Source organism: Caloenas nicobarica, chromosome 2 (genome assembly GCF_036013445.1).
Source record: "Caloenas nicobarica isolate bCalNic1 chromosome 2, bCalNic1.hap1, whole genome shotgun sequence".
NCBI classification, from domain to species: Eukaryota; Metazoa; Chordata; class Aves; order Columbiformes; family Columbidae; genus Caloenas; species Caloenas nicobarica.
The window spans coordinates 156,926,056-156,950,076 of record NC_088246.1 but is presented as its reverse complement, the minus strand read 5'-3'; the positions used below and the strand labels follow the sequence as shown (position 1 = coordinate 156,950,076).

At 42.4% G+C, this 24,021-nt stretch overlaps 1 protein-coding gene across 2 annotated transcripts in view; it reads right to left on the bottom strand.

The window, feature by feature from the left end:
* Window positions 1-24,021, bottom strand: part of CCN4 (cellular communication network factor 4) — a 39,318-nt gene that overhangs the window by 14,250 nt on the left and 1,047 nt on the right. The window contains exons 2-3 of one of the 2 annotated variants that reach the window (XM_065628968.1): window positions 14,256-14,279; window positions 8,479-8,522 (exon numbers count right to left, since the gene is read on the bottom strand). The exons of the other annotated variant lie outside the window; for it this stretch is intronic. Of the exons in view, the coding sequence (XP_065485040.1) occupies window positions 8,479-8,522; window positions 14,256-14,279 (68 nt within the window). The remainder of the gene's footprint in view (window positions 1-8,478; window positions 8,523-14,255; window positions 14,280-24,021) is intronic. 2 annotated transcript variants of the gene reach the window in all.

The window sequence follows — 24,021 nt, the reverse complement described above, 5'->3', positions numbered from 1 at the left end:
TGTCAGAAAGATAAAATAATGTGTCTGCTAGGAAATTATTTTTTTCAGGTACTGGTAATTAACTTGTTTTGTATAATTACTCTTCAAACCTGGGGTCTGCAGATCTGTTATCTTGGATTCTAAGGAGAAAATATTCCACCCAAAGTTATTCATGAGCTCTAATTTTGCTGCTTTTGGAGGTACAAGCCCATTCTCATTAAATTAAGATGAAGCCTTTCTCACTCTGCCATGTCTGATGAATCTTGCTCCTGATTTATGCTTGGCAAGCTCCAAGATTACTTTCTTTTTGCATCTGCAGAGAATAATATTTCTCTAGCAAAAACTAGCAGCTAATTTCTGTGTTCACATTCAAGAGGAGAGAATGAGAAAATAAAAAATTACTGCCTGCCTGCTACGGCCACAAACTCAGTATTTTTAGTAGCCGTGAGTTTTACTGTCCAAGTCTCAAAGACACAAAATGTGTCCCAGTATTTTAGCAGCATGCTCTACCTACTCGTAAAATATTTTCAATATGTTGGAAAATACTGTAAGTTTGATTTCATTCTGAAAACTGGAAAGACTAAGCTACAGTGTTGAAATTAGTACATACAGTCTAAACTGCAAGTTAGCCAGATATATAGCAGCACTTTCACATAATGCATGAAGAAACCTCCAGTTTTGCTTATAAGCAGCAAAGCCCTAGATGCATTGCAATATATTCCTTTGCTTCCAAGTTTTACAAGTGTTTAAAAATGTGTATTGAATTCACTGATTCAGTGATGCAAGATCTTATTCTTAAAGTCTTTGCCTAAAAGTATTTTTTTCCATCACAATGAGCCGTGTGAAGGTAGAGAGAAGTTATCCATGTTCTTCTCTTCCACTTTATTGATGGGAAAAATGCCAAAAAGGACAGTGACTTCTAAATTCAAATCCTCTGGCTATTGGCAGAGCTGGGAAACTGGTTATGAAAAGTTGGCGGTTAGAGGTCTGATCAAACCATAGTACCTTATCACCTTCTGCTGTTTTCTCCTTGGTGGGAATTTGCTCTAAAAAAAAAAAAAAAAAAAAAAAGGATATTTGAGCTCACTCTTACATGCAAAAGCTGCGTTTTGCAGGACAAATACTACTGAGTGGACTCCTTTTAATTTGCCACAGTAGAACACTGTAAAGGAATTTTTTTTAACCTACATTTCTGATGTTGCGTTTCTGAGCAAACGCCAGATGTCCTTGATGGAGGGATGCGACATGATCTGGATTATCCCTTGTCCTCCGTCTCTGACACATTCACAAAAGAAAATGGTCAGTGAGACAATCTTTATTAAAATGTTCTCCTTACTACAATGTGATTAAATCAGCCGATTTGCAGACTGACCCAAACATCTCACCGGTGGGACTCCGTGCACCAAAGCCCGACAGCAACAGCCTGTCACTGTTTAGAAATAACTCCAGATTTTGCAGCTTGACTGTCCTAAACAGAGACACTGAATTTAAAAACACAACTTTAAGTGGACACTGAGGGATGCGTTTCCCACAAAAGGGCTGTACATTTGTACCGTCCCTTTGCCAGAACACACGTTTGTTTTCTCCTGGTTCCACCTACCGTCTGAACTGCTTAAGCAGCACAAGCAGAAATGCCTGTAGAGGCAACTCCAGCACCGTGTACCTCCCTAATGGTTTTTACAAACTAAAATAATTTTTAGAAGCACCCCAGGAGACTTATGTCCACATTCACAGAGTTGCAAACATCCTAATACCAACCCGATGTAGCACTGTTCCCAGAGGAATACAGTGCTTGGAGCTTAATAAAGAAGTGCAAACGAAAAGACTACATGAAATAATCTATTAAATAAAGCCACATACCTTTCCATCCCTCAGTTACGTATCTGGGCAAGCACAGGGATTGCTTTAGTTTCATCCCAGAACAGAAAGAGATTTACAACTCATCATGTGTATCAGAGAGATGGGCACATTAGCAATGAAAAACAGCACCTGGCTTACATCAGTGAACTTAAACCAGGCCCTCAAGGCAGAAGTTTGTTTCTTGACCTTACTCAGTTAGAAATTCTGAGCTGAATATTGCTGAAAATTTGCATTATTATTACACCCAAAACAGATGGGTTGACAAAAAGCTGGTTCTTGCAGCAAGATCAGCAGTAATCACGGTACCATTAGGACTTCCTCACTGTTATAGTCTTGCTACAAATCCCAAAGTCCCCATGAATGCTCATAAACTATCACGAGGCAATACTAGTGACAAGTGAGCTAGAATTAGGGCAGAAATATAAATCAGGTTCTGCAGGACATATAATGGTAAAAGGAAAATATGATTATTTGGGGCTCAGCTTTGCCGGACCATGCATGAGCTTCTAGATACCTCATTAAAATTGATCCCAGACATGAAATCTCCAGAACATCTTGAATAACAGACTTTGAATCCCCAAAATATAGGATGGTTTTATAGGTGTCATGTGCCAACTGGATTTATTCTTGCTGTGCACTGTAGGCCGAGCAGAAAGGAATGCTCTGCATGAAGCATAACATTCAACAGCTTAAGAAAATAAAATATCCATGGTGAGTCAACCATTAATATTTCTGTGGATCTGTGAGTGATGAACAATCAGCTTCCCATAACTTCATTTTGGAAAATGTATCTGTGGGAAAAATGTAGGCAGATGTTTGAAACAGTCTTTTCTAACTCACTTTAGAGAATTACAGAGTAAGGATTACATACATTCACCTCTTTGCCAAAATATTGTTTATACTGGCAAACTCAGTGTGGCTTCACATTTTCTTCACATTTTTCCATGGCATGTTCAGAGAGAAAGAACTTCCCTGTTAGAAAGCAACCTGATGTTTCATAGGTGTTGTCCCAGTAAGGGTAGCACTTGCTTAGAACAGGGTGATCTAAAAATGTTTGGACATCATTAACAAATTGACACTGCCACCACCGACTCCACTAATCAAGATATTAAACAGTATAGTTTCTGTGCTGTAAGAACATCTTAATGTCTCACACTGCACATTTGGTTTGTGCAGCTAATGAGCTCATCCAGTGAAAACACCTTGAACTTGAGTTTGCAAAGTAACGGAACATCTGGAGGAGCAATGACAAAATTCTCAAGAAGGGACAAGCAGACAGACTTCAATTTTAGGAAAGTGGGAAGTGCACTTGGACCATCCAAGGTCATAGGGCTACAAACCATCCTAAAACTGTACAGAAAAAGATGTTGCCATATGAGCCACGAGTGGGGTAACAAAAGCAGTATCACAGTTCCAGCTCCCAGACGAGTTCAGACGGCTTTGGCAGAGGTCATACTTTGCAATTAGCCGTGTTCTGCATTTCCTTATCTCCTACTTTTCAGTCATGGCCTTGACATGAAAAGAAAGACGTCTTCTATCTGTTTATTCCCCTGCAGATACTCTGTCCCAAGCAGGGCAAAAAGATAGAGTAAATAAAATATAAAAGCTCCACTTTTTTCCCCCCATTGCAAGAATAGCACAGATTTCATGGCATTTTTCAAAATCATCTTGGTTTTCACGGTTTTCTCATAAAAACAGAAATCTCTATTTTCAAGTAACAACAATTTTCTGTTTCTGTTCCAATGAAGAGTATTTTGATTTAAAACAACTTTTCATTTTAAAATTCCATTGTTATTTAAAGTCTTAAATCTGAAAGAGTTTGCTTGACCTCATACCTATACTTCCCTAGGGTGCCTGATGAACTGATGAAGCTATGCATCCCTATTTCCTTTAAAAAGTAGTTTTCCTCCTGTATCAATTTTCCACTGCTATTTCCCCCTAGCTTTGCCTTTCACAGTTGATCACTTTATTTTCTTGAAGCATCTTCCTTTTTGAAATCCATATTAAGGGATAGTTACTTGCTCTCCTTTTGCTGGTGTTTAATAGTTTGTTTAGACAGAATATGGAAAATAACCTGGTCTTGTTGAGGTCTTAATAGATTAACTCACTGCCTGGATTACAGTTTTGAGCCCTCACTTTAAATAGGATATCAAGGAATTTGCAGTCCAGAGGATGGCAACCAAGATGGTCCAAGACCTAAGGGTCTTGACCCACGTCAAGACGCTGAGGGAGGTGGGCTTGGGTAGCCTGGCAAAGAGGTTAATGGGTGATCTGGTATCAGTTCACTCTTCTCGGTGGTAGCAGAGGGTATGCTAATGGGCAGAAGGCACAAACTGTGATTGGGGAGGTTTAGTCTGAACACCAGGAACACAACTTCTTCACCAGGAGAGAGGTGCTGCACTGACACAAGTCATCCAGGGAGGCTCTGAATTCTCCATCCTCAGCTGCTAGATTAAAGACCTCTAGAGTGCACTTGACAACCAGCGTTTCCAGCAGCCTGTGATTGCACATCTTGCTAAAATCACATGTGGAATATGCCCATAAACCCAAATAACCAACAAGATGTCTTCATCAGTTTGGTCCTGCACTGTGCCACCTAAAGCCTGGTTCTGGCACAGGGAAATAAAAACTAATCTTTTTTGCTAAATGGTGCATTTAATACAGACAAAATAATTCTAATTTGCAGGTCCATCCCCTCTCATATCATAAGCACAGTCAAAAATATTATTTGGCAGATAATTTTTTATTTTATCTGATAACAGGAAATGTACAAGAAGTCCGGTTTTGTAGCTGGAAGAATTCAAGATAATAGAAGGAAAGAGAATCTGCTGCTACTACTCCTTTAATGGCCCCTTTGGAACACATGGCATGTGTGGATTCATCAAAAAAACCATAACTGCCATCTAGTATAGAGGTGTATCATTATATCAAAGCCCCCTCAAGACTGTCAATGAAAAATGAGCAGTCAGACTGCATTGCTAGAACCCTGTGGTTACATAAAATCTATATGGAGCCTACAACTTGTCTGAATAAACAGCAGCTTTTCCAGGTAAAGAGTCTCACCATGAAAGGCTGTTATTTTTGATCCAAGTGTGACATGTTTTGGAAACTGTAGCTTATAGTATTTGATGAGATTTGCTATACAGAGCATACAGATGGAAGATATAAGTCAGCAACATCTTTAGGAACATCAGAAGATGCTGGACCTTCGCACACTATCAGAGGACCTGAAGGTAACTCAGAGACTGATTGCAGAACACTAGGAACCAGTTTGAAATGATATATGTTATCTTACCTTTTTCCAGGCAAAATCATTGCAGAATTATCTCTGTGAGTGCAGAGAGATCAGTAAAGCAGCATTTGTACATTTGAAGCAAAGGCATCCACACAGGCCACAGCCTGGCCATCTGATCTAGATATAGTCTGGCCATATTTCTGCAAGCAAAGCAGCTTTTCTGCACAGAATCATGGAATCAAAACATTCAATCAGAGTCTGACTAGTGCCTGAGCCTGTTGCTAGAAAACCAAATCAGGAACCCACTGAAACCCGGGATGGGAGAGCGATATAATCAAATTGGATCTTACAATAAATAGTGGCAAAGAATAATGGTAATACTGCAGTTCTAAATACCAGCAATGCCAAACCCCATCCACATGATTGCTGTGTTGTCCTTGCAAAGGCAAATCTTGCACCTTGGTCTCCACCACTCTGTGTGCCCAGCCTGGCTCTACTCATAGAATGACAGAATCGTGGAACAGTTTTTGGAAGGGACCTTCAAAGCTCATCTAGTCCAGCCCCTCTGCAATGAGCAGGGACATCTTCAACCAGATTGGGTTGCTCAGAGCCCTGTCCAGCCTGGCCTTGAATGTCTCCAAGGATACAGTATCCACCATCAATCTGGGAAACCTGTTCCAGTATTTTACCACCCTCATGGTAAAAGAAATTTCTTCTTTGTGTCTAGTTTGCAATTCTGGCTCCATCCTCTCTTTTGCTTCCCATTACAGAGCCAGCCTAATTTATCTGAGGACATGGGGACAGTTTCTCTGCTTTACCAGCGAAGATGTGGAGCAATGAAATGTGACTCCTTTCTTTCTCCTGGACTGCAACACTTATCCCTCTTCCCAGCCAAGTGCCAAAGCAGAGCTGCAGTATATAGAGTTTATAATTGATGAGAGGACATGAAAAGAGATCTTTTGGTTCAAAAGGGGAGAGAGTATTACCAGGAAAGTGGGAAGAAGAAGAAGAAGCTGAAGGATTCAACACTGGATAAAATCTGCCTCGACCAAGATCAAGTCCTATTCAAACAAGAGAGAATGGGGACAAGAGATTAAGTCAAGGATGAGAGATGCAGAACCTTCACATCGGATATCACCCACCATAAGATTCTCTGAGAATAAACAGAGAAACTTCCAAAGATCACAGACTGATGCTTATTGCATTGAACCTTTCATCCTCAGAAACACCTGTGCAAGAGTCTACTAAATCACTGGTGCTTACTGCATGCAGATAGAAATGCGTGCATGACACACCAGACAGTGGAAAACAAGTTTGCATGATTGGCACAGATGACATGGAGTTACTGATAACATTATGGTGAATACAGAAAGCCTAATTTTCTTTATGAGGCCAGAGTAGTGTAGAGGAACATCAACCTCTGCATCTGAAAATCAGACTCTTTTTTGAAAAATCTGGAGTTATTAGGTAAGTGGTTTTTGTTACAGTTAATTTGGACAGATATAGGGAAGATCGAAGACATGGTAAGAGCTGCACCCCTCCTCATCAGCAAGGAAGTGCATACGGTGTTAAAAACTTATTGAGCTAGGAATGGTAGTATTTAAAGTAAGGAAGGGAAGTAGGACTTGGAGACGATGGGATGCATCCATATAGCAAGAGGTTGGACTCATGTTCTGAACAAGCGCCAGGCATCTGGAAGTCTCTGAAAACAGAACTGTAGGGGTGCTAAGATATTTGGGAAGTGAATGAGTGTTGTTATCACACTGAGGGTGCAGGGCCAAAAGAGACTCACATAGTCAGGAGACAAACCACAAAACCTCCCCACAAGCTAAAGTCGTATGACATGGTTAAGGCAGGATGAGGAGGAACAATGAACGTGTAATAATCAGAGTGCCCATGTTGTCAGAAAGAGGAAAAGGAGACTGAACACCTTCTACCTCTTCCCTATCAAACTCTACTGACATTTTGTCATGCCAGCAGCAGGACAGAAACCGTGCCACAGCCTATGCTACTTCCAACTGCCAAGATTTCTGTCTTCACTATATATATAAGTCCCTCCTCCCTCTTTCAAAGTCCTAGGAAATATTCCCATTACATTTCTCTGAGCGTTATAAAATGATTCACACAAAAATATGCGTATCCAAAAAATTTACTTCAGGTTCAGGGATCTGAAGGAAAGTAAAAAACAGTATACAGCACAGAGAAGATGCTGCTTAAAATCAGTTCCTGAAGGAACTGAAATATTGAATTCCCTGGGGACACTTTATCTTCCTAATCTGTTTTCTTCCTAAACCTGATATCAAGCTTTTAGGCACATGAGAGGGTACCAATGCCAAAAAGATGCCTCTTGAAATCCCCCTTAATGGATTTAATTAGACATTTTGTCACGGTGTTTTAAAATGTACCGTAAAGGAACTCTAAAAGGAAATCTGAAGTCCTTTGCAACAGTGATATCTGATGTCTATAAACAGGACCAAGCAGCAGAATGCTAAGCACACACTTCTGTGCATTTTTTCTTCTGACTCAAAAAGCAATAATCCACAGAATAAGAACATACACACCCAAAACAAACAAACAAACAAAACGAAACACCACCACACACACACACACGAAAAAAAACCACAACAAACTAACACAAAAAACATTAAATACTTCTAAATTTTGGAATTCCAGTAAATTGTAAATTTAATAGAAATATAGCTGCACGCTCTGGATGAGCTCAGATGCACAGAATCACTCAGAACATGGCTAGAAGGGGGTTTGTGCCCAAGCACACCAGGTAGACAACAAGCCAGAAACGTGGTGACCCATAAGCTGGAGAAATGATGAATTGCTGTAAGCTCATATTAGGTGTTAAAGTGAGACCAGCACCAATGACCTTGCCAAGTTTACAGTGAGATCATTTAGCAAGAGTGTGTTGATTAGCTAGAGGCTCCTTCTCCCAAGCTTTGCTGAGCTTATCTGCCTCAAATCCCTCGAACAAGCCCAGCCTAAGTAAAGGAATTGACTAGTTCAATATGTGGAGCAGGGACATTACTTGCCAAAACCTGCATACAAAGACCCTTCACAGAGTTGATATTAGAGATCGTGAGTGCTAAAGCTATGAGGATGGAAGAAATCAATAAACAAATCTGGAATTTTTAAACTTTTCTAGATCATTCTCAAGAACCTGAAGTAGATTGGAGTATAGGTTTTGTAAGCTGAAAGGAGGAGACTGTAAGTTGAGTAAACTCAATGTACCCATCAACAGATGCGCCAGATCCAGGACACCCTTGTGCTGAGTATTTACAATCTATTAGAAGAGATGGGCTTGCCCAAATAGTGTGTATTCAAAAGTAGAATGGTGGAATGATACATCTTCTTTCTTTGTCATCTGGGAAACTGAGATCTAGTGATATTCTCACCCAGCTCCTCAGTTCAGTCTCAGTGGTAGCCAGGTGTACAATGCCTACAGTTCCTGAGCCTAAGGGACATGCAAAAAAGACATCAGAATTCCACAAATTGAATTCCATCTAGTAGGAAACTAATCCCTTAAAGCTGTCACCGATCTGAGATAAAAGAGTTCATAAGAGACTCCAGCCTATCTGGGGATCATGTTAAAAATCAACACCATCACTGCTTTCAGTCACATGAAAAATAATAAAGCAATTTCAAAGCAGGCATCTAATAAGACGTGGGAGTGTTTTTATATTAGTATTCATTTTCTGAACTCTGTCATTAATTTCACATGAGCTACAGGTCCAACCAACCAACAAACAAATCAACCTCCACTTCTTTCTTAAGAAAGCAAAAAAAATGCTGCTTTCAAGACCAGGCCATAAGGAGTGCAAAGTTTTGGAGTACACAGGCTTTTGAGTGTCAGTTCATCTCATTAAAGGCAGAAAAATAACTTTTTTCTTCTCAGTGAATGTAGAAGCTACTCAGTTCTTACACCACCAAGGGGATATCTGGTCAGCTTTCACCCAGAAAATGCAAAAAGAGAAAAAGCCTCTCACAAGACATACCGAGTTTTGTTTATCTAGCAACATAGTTGGAAAGAGGAGAGTGGGAGGAAATAAATTTGATTTGGACCTGGAGGTGACAGCACAGTAAGATAGTTACAAATAAGACTACTAAAGCAAGCCAATGTAAGCAGCTTGCTTTTAACAGCAGTTGCCTAAGAGAAGTTCCTTTCTAACGTAGACCACATAGCCACCCTGTTAGTACACACGGATGTGTCTTGTTCATTTCTCACTGAAAAGGATAAATGGCAGCCAGAAGAGCGTGACTAAAATATGAATGCCTTAAAAGAATATCGATGCTAATGAAGATCAGATGATTTGCACAGTCAAATTAATTTAGAGCGAGTCAACAAACAAAAACAACTAACGATCAAATGCATATGCACAATGGCTCCAAAGAAGTCCCTGAGCAAATTACCAGCTCACTGTCCAGTGTTGTAAAAGATTGCGATTTGGTTACAAACAGCTACCACATTTGCAAGACGCTTAGATTAGTGGGATCTTTTACACTGGTGAGATTATGTGTAAAAGACCCCACTCTCCTCAGCTTCTCCATGCAAGTAGCTGCTCTCACAGCTGCTGGATGCAACCCCTGGGTCCTCTCTGCTGACAGCAAACGTCATTGCACTGACTACACAAGAGACTCAGTAACTGCTCTAGATACAATGCCTAACATTAGGGCTACTAACAGTAGAGAAGGTAAACTTTAGATCAGGGCTGTCAATCTCATTTTCACTGGGGGCCACTCCTACATTTATACAGTCCTAAAATTACATTCATCCTTTTGAAGGCTACTGCGAGGCTGATGTGGCCCCTGGTGAAAATGAGTTTGATACCCCTGCTCTAGATTGAAGGACTAGGGCATGACTTTGCTATTTGAATTCATCTTTTAGCCTCTCTGTGTCTGCAGAACAGGGTTGCTAACACTTCTTTTGCTACAAGAAACAAACCCTGAAGATTGTGAACTGCCCAGACCATGTAGAAACACACCATCAAGGCAGATAGCAGCCAGAGAACAGGGGCAAGGAAGATCCCAAGAGAGTTCTTCTATGAAGATGTCAGGATGAATAGGGAGAGGTGGGAAAGCCAGAGCTGCTAAAAGGGCTATAGGCCTGTGGCTATGCTGGTGATGTGCCTGGGAGGAAGATATTTCTATCCACTCGGCTGCAGAAATATCAGTATTCAGCTTGTAGTATATGAATTTTGATGGATAGGACTTTCAGAAGTGTCTGGAGGACTACAAATGCAGGAGTACACCACAGCAACTTCAACTCATCTACTTTAGCAAAAAATGCAAGGTATCTCCACTTTGTTCACATAAAAGGAATGAATGTCTGGCAGCCAGCATATTCCTCAGCCTAGATATACCTGCAGCTCCACACCGGTAGCTCAGAATGCCACAGCCAGATACATACAGGTTACCACCAACGGGTCTGATACTGCTGATGCCATCAATTAAAATAGCCATGCAACACCAGAATGAAAACAGACACAGATGTGGTGAAGATTTTGTTCTGGTATGAAGGGCTGAAATACCCTTGGCATATAACTTGTCCAAAGCTGAAGTCCTTTCTCATCCCATGAAAATTCTGTTTACTAGGATTGGTCCATCGATCTTCTTCTGATGCCCTTGCCAGGGAATTTATTGATTGAATTTTAATTACTGTGAATTAAACTTCGAAGGTTTAATTGCTATCTCCTCCATTAACACAATACCAGAAAGTGGGGGTTTCAAAAGAGAGAGGTGTTTTCACCAAAAGCGCGAGAAAATCCTGTTTTGTTTGGGTGTTGTGGGGTTTTTTTGTTGTTGTTTTTGTTTGGGTTTTTTTGGTTTGGTTTGGTTTGGTTTGGTTCTTTTTGAATAAAGTGTTAAACCACAACAGGATGCGAAACGTGTGGGGGTGTGCAAAAAAAAAAAAAGCCTGCTCTGGACAGGGACAAGAGAGGAAATTTGCTTTAAGGACAGAAGATGTTGATGTTGAAGCAACGCAATGGCAGGATTTGAAGGGTTAAACTGTCTATTTACTGAGCCATGGAATAGGCAACACACAGCTGTATCAACAGGAAAGTGGGATCTGGAGTCAGAAGTGCGTTTTTTAACTTGTCCTTTTCTTCCTCAGATCTACCAAGGATGTTAACAGTTGAGATTTAATACAAAAAGGAAAGACCTCAACAGTGCAAGTTCTGCAGGAACAATGTACAGAGAGGGAAGAGACCAGGCTCCAGTGCGCTGGCAGCTGGATAGCACTTATCAGCAATAGCATCCACTATCCAGGCCACCACGAAGAAATAAAGCTTATTCAAGGTTCGAGGAAGTCTCACACAAATGGGAATTTGCTGGATCGAGGATGACTGATTGAGGTTGAGCTGAGCCAGAAGCCAAAGCACTGTGGACCAGACCTCCCATGACTGTCCATCTCTCAGCATACACCCCCACATTTTGCCTGGTCTCCAGGTCACTTTTCTCCTCTCTCCCCTACTCTCATTGGCTGAACAGTTGTGTGAAGTTCTAATTTTGATTTCCTGTTTCTTCAATTTTTTAAGCCAAGCTCACAGCCTCAGAGGAGTGTCCAAGTGTCATTGGTTTCAATTTGGATTCAGACACAGAGTAGGGAAAAATAAAGAGATATTAGAACACTGGTGTGGATCTAGTCTCAGGTTCCTGACCCTACACAGAGCTCCCATTAACTTTCCAAGAAAAAAGTTGAATTAAGCATTTTAATTGAAACACACAAGGGCTTTTTTTCCCTGCCTCTCTGTTTCTGTTACAGAAACTATCTATTAATGTACTGTGTAATGTATCGGGACAATGTTCATTGCCTGAAATTCATCTAGCTCATCAGAACAACAGAAAAAGGCAGGGAATACATTTGGCGTTATTGGAAGGTGAGCAAAAAAAATGTGAGTTTTGTTGCTCACATGATTCTTGGGTTATCTTTCCTACTTGGCCTCTTTTATTGGAAAAATCAAAACACAAGCACACAGACAAGCAAACCTTTCATAAAGGGACTGATGCAAAATGTGAAGGAGCAACATTTTTCCCATATATGTTCATTTTGAAAGCCAACAACTAATCATTTCAAACCTGCTGCAAACTGCACTGTGGTTAAGGGGAGTTTAGGGCTGACCCTGGGGGACCAGGGTCTCACACCCCACATTCACAGAACCCACAACTATTTACTCCCCAAACCAGAAGGGAACACATACTACCTGCTTTTTTAGAGGATGCCTGGATTTTACATTCATTCTGCTATGTTTTCATCTTATTTTTCATCTTTAAGAGTGGTTTAGGTCCATACCTTGAGTTTTTTCAGGTGATTGCCCAATTCGGGGTACATGTTGATCTGTCATTTCATGCAATAGATCTTAATAGCATCAAATAATCAATATAGGTAGCGGTTTTGCAAAAAATGAGTGAAAACTGTAGGGAGTATACGTCACTGAAGCTTTAATAGCATTAAAAGAAAATAAGATAACCACGAAAAAATGGGATTAAAAATACAAAAAAGGACTAGGGCTTTCCACAGGCAGAGGCTGAAAAGCCAGAGCAACTCCTAGGATGCAGCAGGTATATTTGTAACATTAAGATCATTTGGAAAGACTACCATTCAAATACGTAATATAGATTTATTCGACATTAGTGAGAAGAGAACTAAAGAACTGCTTTGTTCCAAAACAGCACCTTTTCAGCACCTAATCGGGGTTCATGCAGAAGTTCCCATCCACAGATGCTCTGAGGTATTTTCTTCAGCTCCAGATTTAAGAGGTTTCTTTTTAATAGTTTGGCTACTTGATGGCGTTCTTTAAAGAAAACCTTGAATTAAAATTCAAAATATTCACCTTGATGTTCTCTCACGGTCATCAAGTTTCCTTACCATGCCACAGACAATTTCGCCAAATCTTGTTTTTGTTGGTCTGGATTTCCATGGAGTACCACATTTAAAATGCTAGGGACCTGGCATAGGAAGGATTCTTCTTCTGGCTGCTAGCTCATGCTTAGGAACATAATTCTTTCCCTTTCTGAAAATCAGCAGAGCTTGGCCCAGAATATTTGGCTAGAGAGACTTGGATCAAGCTGGTTAAGCCCTCATGTAAGTTCATACAACCATTGCATTGCAACACAGTTTTCATAGAATAACAGAATCATAGAACAGTTTGCATTGAAAGGAATCTTTAAAGGTCATCTAGTCCAAGCCCCTGCCATGAGCAGGGACACCTTCACCCAGATCAGGTTGCTCAGAGCCCCGTCCAGTCTGGCCTGGGATGTCTCCAGGGATGGAGCATCCACCACCTCTCTGGGCAAGCTGGGCCAGGGTTTCACCACCCTCATTGTAAGAAATTTCTTCCTCTTATCTAGTCTAGTTTTGCAGCAGGCATTTGCCCACCTCCTACTCTGGAGCTCCATATCAAGAGAAGGCCACCTGAGGCTGTGGGTGCATGGTCACCTAGGTCACTAGTCTATGTTTAACTGCCTTGGCCAGTCCCAGGCTGTAGCTCCAGGAAGTCAGGTGTCCTTGATGCTGACAAGATAATGACATGGGGTTATCTCACCCTTGTTTTGACTGCCCAAAACAGTATCTGAGCAGAGCATCAAGGATGAGGAGCCAGCAGGATCACAGGGAGATGCAGCCAAGGGGAGCCTGGAGAAAAGACCATCCATGTAAGTCTCCCACGTGAAGCTTCAGAGATGGACTGATCCAAACAGCTTTTCTAAGGAACATTTTCTTTTTTAATGAAAACCACTACAGGCAGCAGTCAGCAGAGTGAGGGCTACAGACCACATCTTGTCCCATGTGCTATGAAAAATGAGGAGGGGGTGGTGATGAGTCCCTGGACAGGGTGAACAGGCTGTTCATGAAGAGCTGGCCCAGAAAGAGCAGAAAGAACAAACTCAGGCAGTGGGAAGGAAGGGGCTCAGAAGAGGTTGGAGTGAGCTCTCAAGTCAGCCAGGGCTTTGCACAGCAAACACTATTCCAGACATGCTTGAAGCTCAGATCCTGTTTTAATACACAACAGAAAGCCCCAAAAAGCATCTGTACCTTCTCTTCCACTCCCAACAAAAGCTCACACGGTGCTAATGTGAAAGGAAGGAAAAAAGAAAGAGGTCAGTAGATTTGTTCTTGGCTTTTACGAGGCTTTGGGGACAAAAACATTTCTTTTGAGCTAAATACAGTGGAAACTGCAAGTGGGGAAAACTAGAACACCTCCTGGTACAAATTCATGCAGAAAAAAAAGAAAAGGAGTGAAGTTATTAGTATAGGAAAATTATGTAATGTGCTGGAGAATGAACCCTCCTGCCCCTGAAGTCAGTGGAAACAGAACTGAAAGGAAGGGCTTTGGTAAAAAAGGTGCCAGAGAATGAATCAAAGATAATTGGTGCAAGCAATAAAGTTGGAGGCTGATATACTTAGAGGTATCAGCTCTCTGGAGGGGAATGTACACACAGTGCTTGAAGGGATGAGTAGATCATGTCATGGTTGCTTCTAGGAGGGATTGCTCATGGTGGAAAGCAGCACCTTTTGCAAGGAGGAAATTATTGAATAACCACTATCAATCTGGGGCCCGAGAGATGAAGTGACTGTCCCAAAGGCAAGCAGGATGTCTGTGGCAGAGCCAAAAATAGCAGTTAGGTTTCTTGCTCCTACACTGTAGCTGTATCATGATCCCTCCTACACACAACTAATAAACTAAGTTGTTTATCTCTTACTGGATGCAAAAAAGAAACAATTCCACCAAGCAGACTTGCAGATGCTTTCAATTCAAAGTCAATTGCTTACTGTTTTATCTTTCAGCCATCATATGCACTTCATCTCTGCAAACAGGCAAAACTCTTTCACTTCTCCAACACCTTCAAATCCAACTGACCAGTGGTGATCAGCAGTTTATAACTTGATGTATCTATGCAAAGTGATGAAATGGGTCCTTCACACGATTCATTCCTGCTTGCATGCAGCTATGGTACCTACTGGGGTTCAGGTCTAAGCCAGCCAGTTGACAAAAATTCCCTTTTCTGATCCTGAAACCTACTGACATCATGAATGGCATAAAATAAACTAAAATAAACCAAACCAAACTAAACTAAACTAAAACACCTTGTTCAGACCAGAGTGTTGCTGCAGCACCACCAGAACCCACTGACACTGGGAGTCTTGCCCCCTGGCATTGAGGTGCTTTGGCAGGTCACAAGGAGAAATTTGCTTAGACTTCATGCCCACCAGCACCCACATGCGTCCCAAAAAACATGCCATGCAAATGCTGCTACTTCCCCACCCTCAACAACCCCAAGCTGCGAAGTAGCAACATCTCAGCCCTTCAAGAGTTAACACTGCTGCTTTCATCCACAGAGGAGGACACCAGCTATGTGCTTTTTCTCCAGGAGGATAAAGATGAATTTCTAATTATATGGGTGCTGATATTTTTGCATGTCTCCACATCACTGGTGTTGGCTGCCTGTAGCCCACACCAAGCCAAGCAGGAGCGGGAGCTGTGCCCAGAGCCTACACAGGTTTGGGCTCCGAAATCCCTGACACGCGAGGGCAGTGTTGGTGCACAAATGACAAGGCTGTGGTGTCCCCAGCAGCCCTGCACAGCGCTCTGCTTCTTCTGAGCACCCCCCTGGGCCAAAGCTGCTCCACAGACACCATTTGTGCCAAAAAAATCACATTTGGGAAGCGTATGAGGAGGGAGGTGCTAAGTCAAAATATCTATATTTGCACAGCTCCTGCTGTAGAGAGAGTTTTCTAAGGAAGCTTCCCCTGTGTGTTGCAGGATGAACTGTAAAACCAGGATCAACACCTTTATGGTCATATAGTCACATGTGAAAGAGACAAATGCAATCCTTTAATTATTCCTCTATAAAGCAGTACAATCATGGAGGATGCAGAGTTTTTTTAAAGAGATGTCAACTTTGCTGCCATAATGTCTATTTATTCCTCTCACTGAATATCCAGCCTCCCAGATGATACTCTGAAAAGCATTTTAATATAGCTGGGGTAGGGAGGGGAGAGTCAAAAATATGGCACAAACATCTCCCTGAGTGCAAAAAGACTGCCTACATGATATGTACGGGACAAATGGCACAAACCATAAAAATTGAGGACTAGGAGTGTTATGTATATGTGTATTATGTATATGTATATGCAAACCACACAGAATTAAGCTCATCATCTAAAAGACGCAGAAGGATCGCATCTGAGCCTGAGACCAGGCACTTAATGCATCATTCCACCACAAACTCAGGAGCTCACCCACACCTGGGCTACTTTGTCGGGTGAGGAATTCACCAGCCTGCACAAGCACGATCACACCAGCCCTTTGGGGAACCCCAATGCACCAAGGAAGCTTAGTACAGGTTTTGATGCAAAATATGGAAAATCAAGTCGAGTGACCTCCAGAAATCCACTCCCACATAGAAGTCAGCTTGCAGCTTCTCTGACCCCTTTGAAAGGCTCATGGAGGACTGTGTCTCATAGAAGTGTTTGATTAAATGCGATTTTAAAAATGTACGCTTGGCAGTCTAGTAAAACAGTGAAAATTAATAGGGAATGATCTCCATAAATGAACTGCAGTGCTAAAGAGCAGGGATGTCATCATATACTTCACTACAGTAACTGCAATACCTAGGGTCAAATGTGGAAGAGAATGTCACAGAAAGAAGCCAAGTGAACTTGCCCTTATTTTCTTACATCAATGTATATCAGCCCACACACAGATGCTGTGGGTATGGCCTAGTCCTCTAAGACCAAGATCCAGCAGGAAATACTGCCGGCAGTGCTTATAAATAAATCACCTGCTGAATGACCAGATGGAACCTGGATATTTTCCTAATTAATTTTCCACCCTTTTTTTTCTCATAAAAATGTAACCAGAGAGTTTTATAGTGTAATCCACTTGCAGATCCTCAGCACTGGCTGCAGTTTTTGTGGTTTGGTCCTTCCTTGCTAAACAGCTAAAATGACCCAGATGTTACTCGAAAACTAGGGAACTGGTAGCCTGCGGGCAGCCAAGTACATGTGCCAGCCATTCGGAGCAGCATTTAATTCCCCCCATATGGCTTTCCATGTCTCTGCCTTCTTATCAGCCTAGGCACAGAAAGTTCTCTGTGTCACAGCAGATATAAGCCAGTGATCAAAAATGTTCGCTATAGCCTGCTTGGACATCATCCACACCCAGGAATACATTGGTGGAATTCAAAAACCAGAAGGGATGATCCACAAGTCCAAAAAACACAGATGCAGAGTAAATTCTTGCAGCACAAATATGAGAATGCCAAGGACACCATTTATCAGGTATAGCAGTGACAGTGACACAAGTATTAAAAGCACAATCAGGAGATAGTTTAAGATAGTGATGGCAATTTCTGGGGAGGATACAAGGCTCTCTGCAGAGCTCTGGTACTGGAGTTATCTGCCCAGCGCAAGAAGGCTGGACCCTTCATGGAGTAAAACAGGTTCACCAGAGTCACTGCTTCAGGTGATTAGTCTCCAAAAGGCATCAAACTGTGTTTCAGCAAAGAGATACTCCCTTTTTTTCTCTATTATTTTCCTTTCACAGGCTATGTGTATGTATATGGAGATGAGGAAACTTCAGTGAGAGAAACAATCTCCACTCATCTTGCTGTCTCTTGTTGTTTGAAAAGCTTCAGCAAGAAAACACCAAAAATGAAAGCAGGATGGTAGTCTGCAAAACTGGTAGAGCATGGAAAGATTCAAAACTTTTACACTACTCAGAAATTGAAGTTTGAGTTGCATTTGTAAATTCTAGAAACAGGAAAGTGCTACCATACACATGTAGCTAAAAAATTGCCACCTTTAAAAAAAAAGAAAAAAAATCCCTGGGTCATCCAGAGTAATTTTGGTCCAAGTTGTTAGGTCTATGTGGGTTGCACTGCTCCTGGTGGCACGTAGCAAGTTTAGTGTCAGGTATTGTACAGAAATACAAAGTTGCTTACTACTACTGACTTTACTGTCTTCTCTCCATTATCTACAGATACTATACATAGTAGTTCCATGTTTCTAAACCTAATGTAGCTACTGACTCAGTCAAGCTAGACAGTTGCACACTAGAGGTGTAATAATAAAACCTGTGCTTCATACCCACCTGGAAGCCTTTCACTGGAGATGATTTCAGTACGCTAGGAAGGGAAAGGACAGGTTCTCATTAAGCTGAGTAGAAGTTGTTTGTTTCAGCTCTAAGACAAAGGTATAAGAGCAGCCAAAGCATTGCAGGTATTGAGAGGTCTATCCATCTGAGTGTCAATGAAATACTGGACCAAGAGACCTTGCTGTGCTGCCCCATCAAGCACAAGGCACCTTTTCTTATAACTCCTTCTGAATATGCAAGGCAAGCTCTTAGAAGAAGGTCCTTTTGCAGGGCTGGAATTCCTCCATGACAGCAAAGACCTAACTGCACACATGTCCAGCAACATCAGGATCCAGGTGACTCACAATCCTCCATGGATAATGTATGAGCCCGCAACTATTTCTACAAATACCTCTCAGGTTTCCCTTTGGGCTCATTGCACGCCATCCTGGAGTTCATGAAACTTGGCCTTCCAACTTGTTCATCTTTCATTTGCTTTATAGCGTAAGTAGAATGACAGACCCAGACTAATAAAACAGAAGAACAATGTGGGAGCTATTGAGAAAGAGAAAAGGAACACAGAGATGACCACACAGTCCTGGAATGCATTAACAACCCAAGTATTATAAATTCATTATTTAAATTGTGCTGCAAAGCTTAGCTTAAGTGTTATCTTCTTCTACAGCTGTTTCAGCCTAAAGGCTCTCCTTTCCTTCTGCATCCACAAGAAGAATTACTTGTAGAACAGAGCCAGCTGTTGGCACCGACCGAATTAAAAATGCCTTCTCCCTCTTCTACTTTCCCACACCTAGCCCAGATGCAAGGATTACAAATCAAAGCCCAGCAGCAGTGTAATAGAAGACAAAAGGGATTAAGAGGACTCCAGAAGCTTCACCCAGGATGCCAGAATAAGCAGAAGCCAAGAGGGAAACACATAAGGTTTCTGTAGGGATGTAACAAATAACAAAGGCACCAGTGGAGGTACCTCCCAGAGCTGGGAGACCACCACCGTGCAGGAGAACCAGTAATCCTCACCTACAGCTAGGAAACCCAGAGTAGCAATGGAGAACATCTGCACAGAGCTGCTAAAGCAGCAGAGTCAGAGTCCCTCAATGCAGGAACACATCTGTAAAAATAAAGCCTTGTGATCCCCCTGCCAACCTGCAGAAATGGGAGGCTGAAGGTAACTCATCTCAGGAAGACACAAACGCTGGGTGGGACAAAACTTGGAAGGAGGAGTGCTGGGGAAATTTGTTGCTGTAAGCCCAGTCCAAGAAACTAAGTCTGAATTCTTGGTCGACATCAGAACACAGAAAAAACTAAATGGGTAGACTTTGTTTGGGCCCATCGCTGCCAATCTGACAGCTGTCAGTCTAAGTTTCTATTTAATAGAAAGAGAAAATTCTGCTTTTAAAATAAGCACCCTAACAATGAGGATGGTTGAGTTATATTATAAGAAAACAAAGGAGGAATCAGGGGAGGCATCTTAACCCTGGGTATCTACCTGCAGCTCCCAGTGACAAGTCTGAAAGACTGAGGACACCTTACCTTGCTTTCTGGTCCACAACAGGAGATACTGTCAGGTTTGATACTCAAATGTATCTTCAGCTGAAGCTGTGGGTGTTCAGCTTTTGTCAGGCCACAGCTGCCAATGTTCACACACATCATACTATTTCTCTATTTTTAAAAGGCTTCATTTCCATTCCTGCATGAGAGCCAGGGCTGTCCAGACAGGAATGCTCAAGACCCCTCTGGGACACAGAGGCCATCCAAAAAGAGAAGTTCTCAGTAAGCTGAGCACTGGCATGACATTAAAGCAGCTCTTAACATCCCAACGTGGGAGCGCGGAGTTTTTGAAGAAAGAAGTCAAATGTCCCATGTGGGTCTGGAGGACTTCCGAAATTTTTGACCAGTGCCTTTGCATACAACCTGGAGAAGGATGGAGAAGCCAAACATGCATGAGTCTTTCGAAGGACTGACACGCAGTATCATCATATAAATCTCATGTTTTTGCTAAAACCCACAGCTATCATTTTTAACTCTCGCCTTTCCCTGGAGAAGCCCCAGTAGCAGAGTACTCGCCTTGGAGGCAGGACAGCTGCAGCGTGAAATGGGGACAAGATTCGCCCAAGGGGACACAAACGGGCAGTGGCACCACTGCGAGGGGAGTGAGGAAGCCATTTCCTGTCCCCAGCTGTCTTGGTTAATGTTGGTGAAGAGAATGTTGCACACTGGCATTTGATGGCTGTCAAAGTAAATTCAGACACTGGTAGGAGAAGTTACGAAGAAAATGCATAAAAGCCTTCTGCTCTCCACAAAATCTCTGTGTTTGAGTTTGTGTATTTAGGAGGCACCTTCATCAGAGACAGACTTCGGTCTAGACCTCTGATCACATTCAGTGCTACCTTCAGGATGTTGCCTTGGCAATGATTACCTTCTGCAAGTGGATTTGTGATTCGGGACTGTCAAATAAAAAAACAGTTTTGGGAAAGTCCCACGTATGATACAGCCATATCCACAGGGATTGTGTCTACCAGCTTCAAGCCACAAGACACTCATTTGCATAGATGAATCTTCAGTTGCTATAACCAGGATGATTTTAATTGACATCTACAATTTATGGAAGTGTAGGATAGGAACCCTTCTAAAGAGAAGTGTATCAAGCCTGTCTCTGGTAACAAGATGCTGTCAAGCAACACGGAATGGTGGGAAGGTTAAAGGGACGAGACACAACGACTTTAAATCTACAATGCCTAAGATTAACTACACATCATTATCCATGTTGCAAGTCTGTAGCCTTCTGTTATGAAGCACTCAGCAGACAAACCTCAGCTCACCTTCCAAGAGAGCCACAGGATTTTTGCAGGCAAGAATAAAGGTGTCTAGAACCTTTAGCATTAGACTATATATGAGCTGCTAGCAAAGAAAAGAGATAAATGTATAAATCAATCTGTAGCTTTGTTGGTTTTTTTTTTTGGTTCAAGTTTGGTCAGAATGTGGTTTTGCCTGGAAAAGCCCAAAGAAGTGCAATCATTTTTTCCTGCCACCAAATCCAAACATTTTGCAAACAAAATTCTTGGCCTCACTTCGGTGACAATTAATCTTATAAGAAGGAGAAGGAAAAACCACACATTGCAGTTCTCAAGCCACTTTCCACACAGCCTGAAGCAGCCCTGAACTTGAGTCATTATCAGTGACTATCTAGTGAAATCAATGCTCACAAAGGGACCTGTATAGAATCATAGGATGTCCTGAGTTGGAAGGGACCCACAAGGACCATCAAGTCCAGCTCTTGTCTCTGCATATGACAACCCTACAGTTCACACCTGTGTCTGAGGACATTGTCCAGTCTCTTCTTGAACACTCTCAGGCTTGGGGCTGTGACACCCCCTGGGGGAGCTTGTTGTATAAAACCACCTTCGAATATGTCTCTCCTCCCTAAGACCCACAAAAGCCAAAAGCCTGGTGTTTGTGTGCTGTGACTGTTATCAAATCAAATAGAAGTGTCGATATCTGCCTACTAGTTGCTGTGATGAAAAGCAACACCATTCTCTGCTATTTGACCTGCTGCTTAACAGCACCATCAATCGAATGGTCTGCAGGATTGCATTCAACTCTTCTGCACATACTACCCATTCCTCCACTTCAAATGTTTTAGAAACCCCCAGTGTCGTCCTTCTCCCTATTTAATCTCCTTTACTAATTTCCCACAAACCTCAGAATTGCTTTTCTAATCATCGCTCTGGTTTGGGAGATTTTGTCCCATTTGAAGAAGGGCTCTCATATCTGATGAGCCGCCAGGACTAGAGGCTGAAGACCCTGGCTCTGATTCCTCAATGTGCAGCTCTGAAAGGGGCCAACACATCCAGCCTTATACTCCTTGCTGCAGAAATGACTCAGGCTCTAAGGAATCTCAGCCTGGTTGACAGGACTTGGGCTCCCATGGTCTCTGCCCTTGTATCTATGAAAAAAAATATTTTAAGAAATGTTCAAAAACTTATGCCTGAAATTCCAACTATTCTCAGCTATTTTTTTGTTCCCAAGACCACTGCCTGTGTAGTTACACCCTTATAAAAAAACCTTGTTGATAAAACTGTTTAAGAGCTCAGTAACTTCCTGTAGCTCAGTACTGGGGGACAAGGGACGCTCCTCAAGAACCTGAAAGCTGCTTTCCCAAATGCCCTTCCAGACCTGCCTGACCTTCCTGTATTAACTCTTCTGTCTTTCTCTCTGGAACAAGTATATATATTCCAGTTATTCTAGATAGCCAACCCTTTTTTTCCCAGTGGAACATCTTTTTCCGTCCATATTTCTTCATATATGTGAAGAGTGACAAGTCCCCAGGGAGACCACAGGGCTTTGCCTGTGCACAGTGACTTGCCTGATGCTATCACTCCAGGAATGCCTCTGCAGTCTTGGAAAGATCTTTGTTACTGCTGTGATGATGCCATCAGAGATGCAACACAAAAAACAACGACGTGGCTTAGTGTCCGAGCTTTATCAGCACTCATCTGTCATGACCCATGTGACTTTGCTGAGATGTCTCTCATAAGCAGAGTGGCCATGTCAGCTAAATATTCACAATATCCCACACCAGTTGTAATACCACTTGCTCCTTCAGATATACTCCTCTTAAGCAGACCAAACTAAGCCTGCTCTTCTCCCAAAACTCCTTTAAGTATTGCATACACTAATACTGCTGCTCTTCCCAGCCCCTCTCATCTCTCTATGCCATACACCCTTTTAATCCCCGTTTCCTCACTCTCTTATGTACACCAGATGGAAATCTGCCCTTCATCAACCTACCAACCCCTGATTACACCCCAGTTCAGGTGTAGAGAAGACCCACAGAAAGCCAGTTCATTACTGGGGAGAAATCATCCCTGCTGAATGGTTTCTAGGGACAACCTTCCAATGTCGAACTTCATGGGTGTGTTAAGGAGGTGATAGTGCTTCTGGGATGCTCCAGAGATGCAGCTTCATCTGCTCCTTTCAATGTAGAGCTTGAACAGAAACAATCAAAACCCAGAACTCTTTTTAGGCTACTTTTGATCCTGTTTCAAGCCTTTTACATACTCTTTAGACCAAACGTGCTGCCAGCGATATTTGGATTGCACTCAGCCGCACAGCAGGCGCATGTGTCTGCATGCACTCACACATACTTCCATGCTACAGCAGCTTTTTTTCTTTAACAAACAGCTTTGATATCAAGGGAACCCAAGACAACCACTGTAAAATTTACAAAGATTACACAGATCCCCTCTAGTAACACTGTTGGGGATGGGGGTGGGATAGGGAGAGGAGACTGTGTGACTCACTTGCTCAACAAAAATCACCTGAGGTAAGAATCAGTTTACTTCAGAGACCCCAAGAAGTGCATTTTGTTTGTTGTTAGTGCTATGATTTGTTTTGTGTTGTATTTTTTTTTCTAGAAAAGGCACCGTTATCAGGCCATCTGCACATCCACGCAGGACTTATCTCTTTGCCATCTGCTTTCACACAGGTGCGTCTGGTATGCCACACCACGCGTGCTACTTTCTTGCTTTGAAGCTCCTCTTTATCTCCCAAACACAAGCCAACCCCTGATACCTGCAGCCCTGCAAAGCAAAATCCCTCCTATGCAAAGCAGTTGATGTTACCCCCTCTCCGAGCAGAAGCGATGCTCAGACACAGCTTCACAGGTGTCTGGCTCAGGGAGTGCCCCAGCCTCAAGCCGGGTAGCCCACACGGGTAGCCCTCTGCACCTTTCTTTTGGGGTCCCCAGGGCTCCCCGAGCCCTGAGTCCAGCGCTGCCTCTGGGGATGGGGATGAGGATGCGGGACACGGCAGGTCCCGCTGGGGACAGGCGCTCCCCGCACCTTCCTA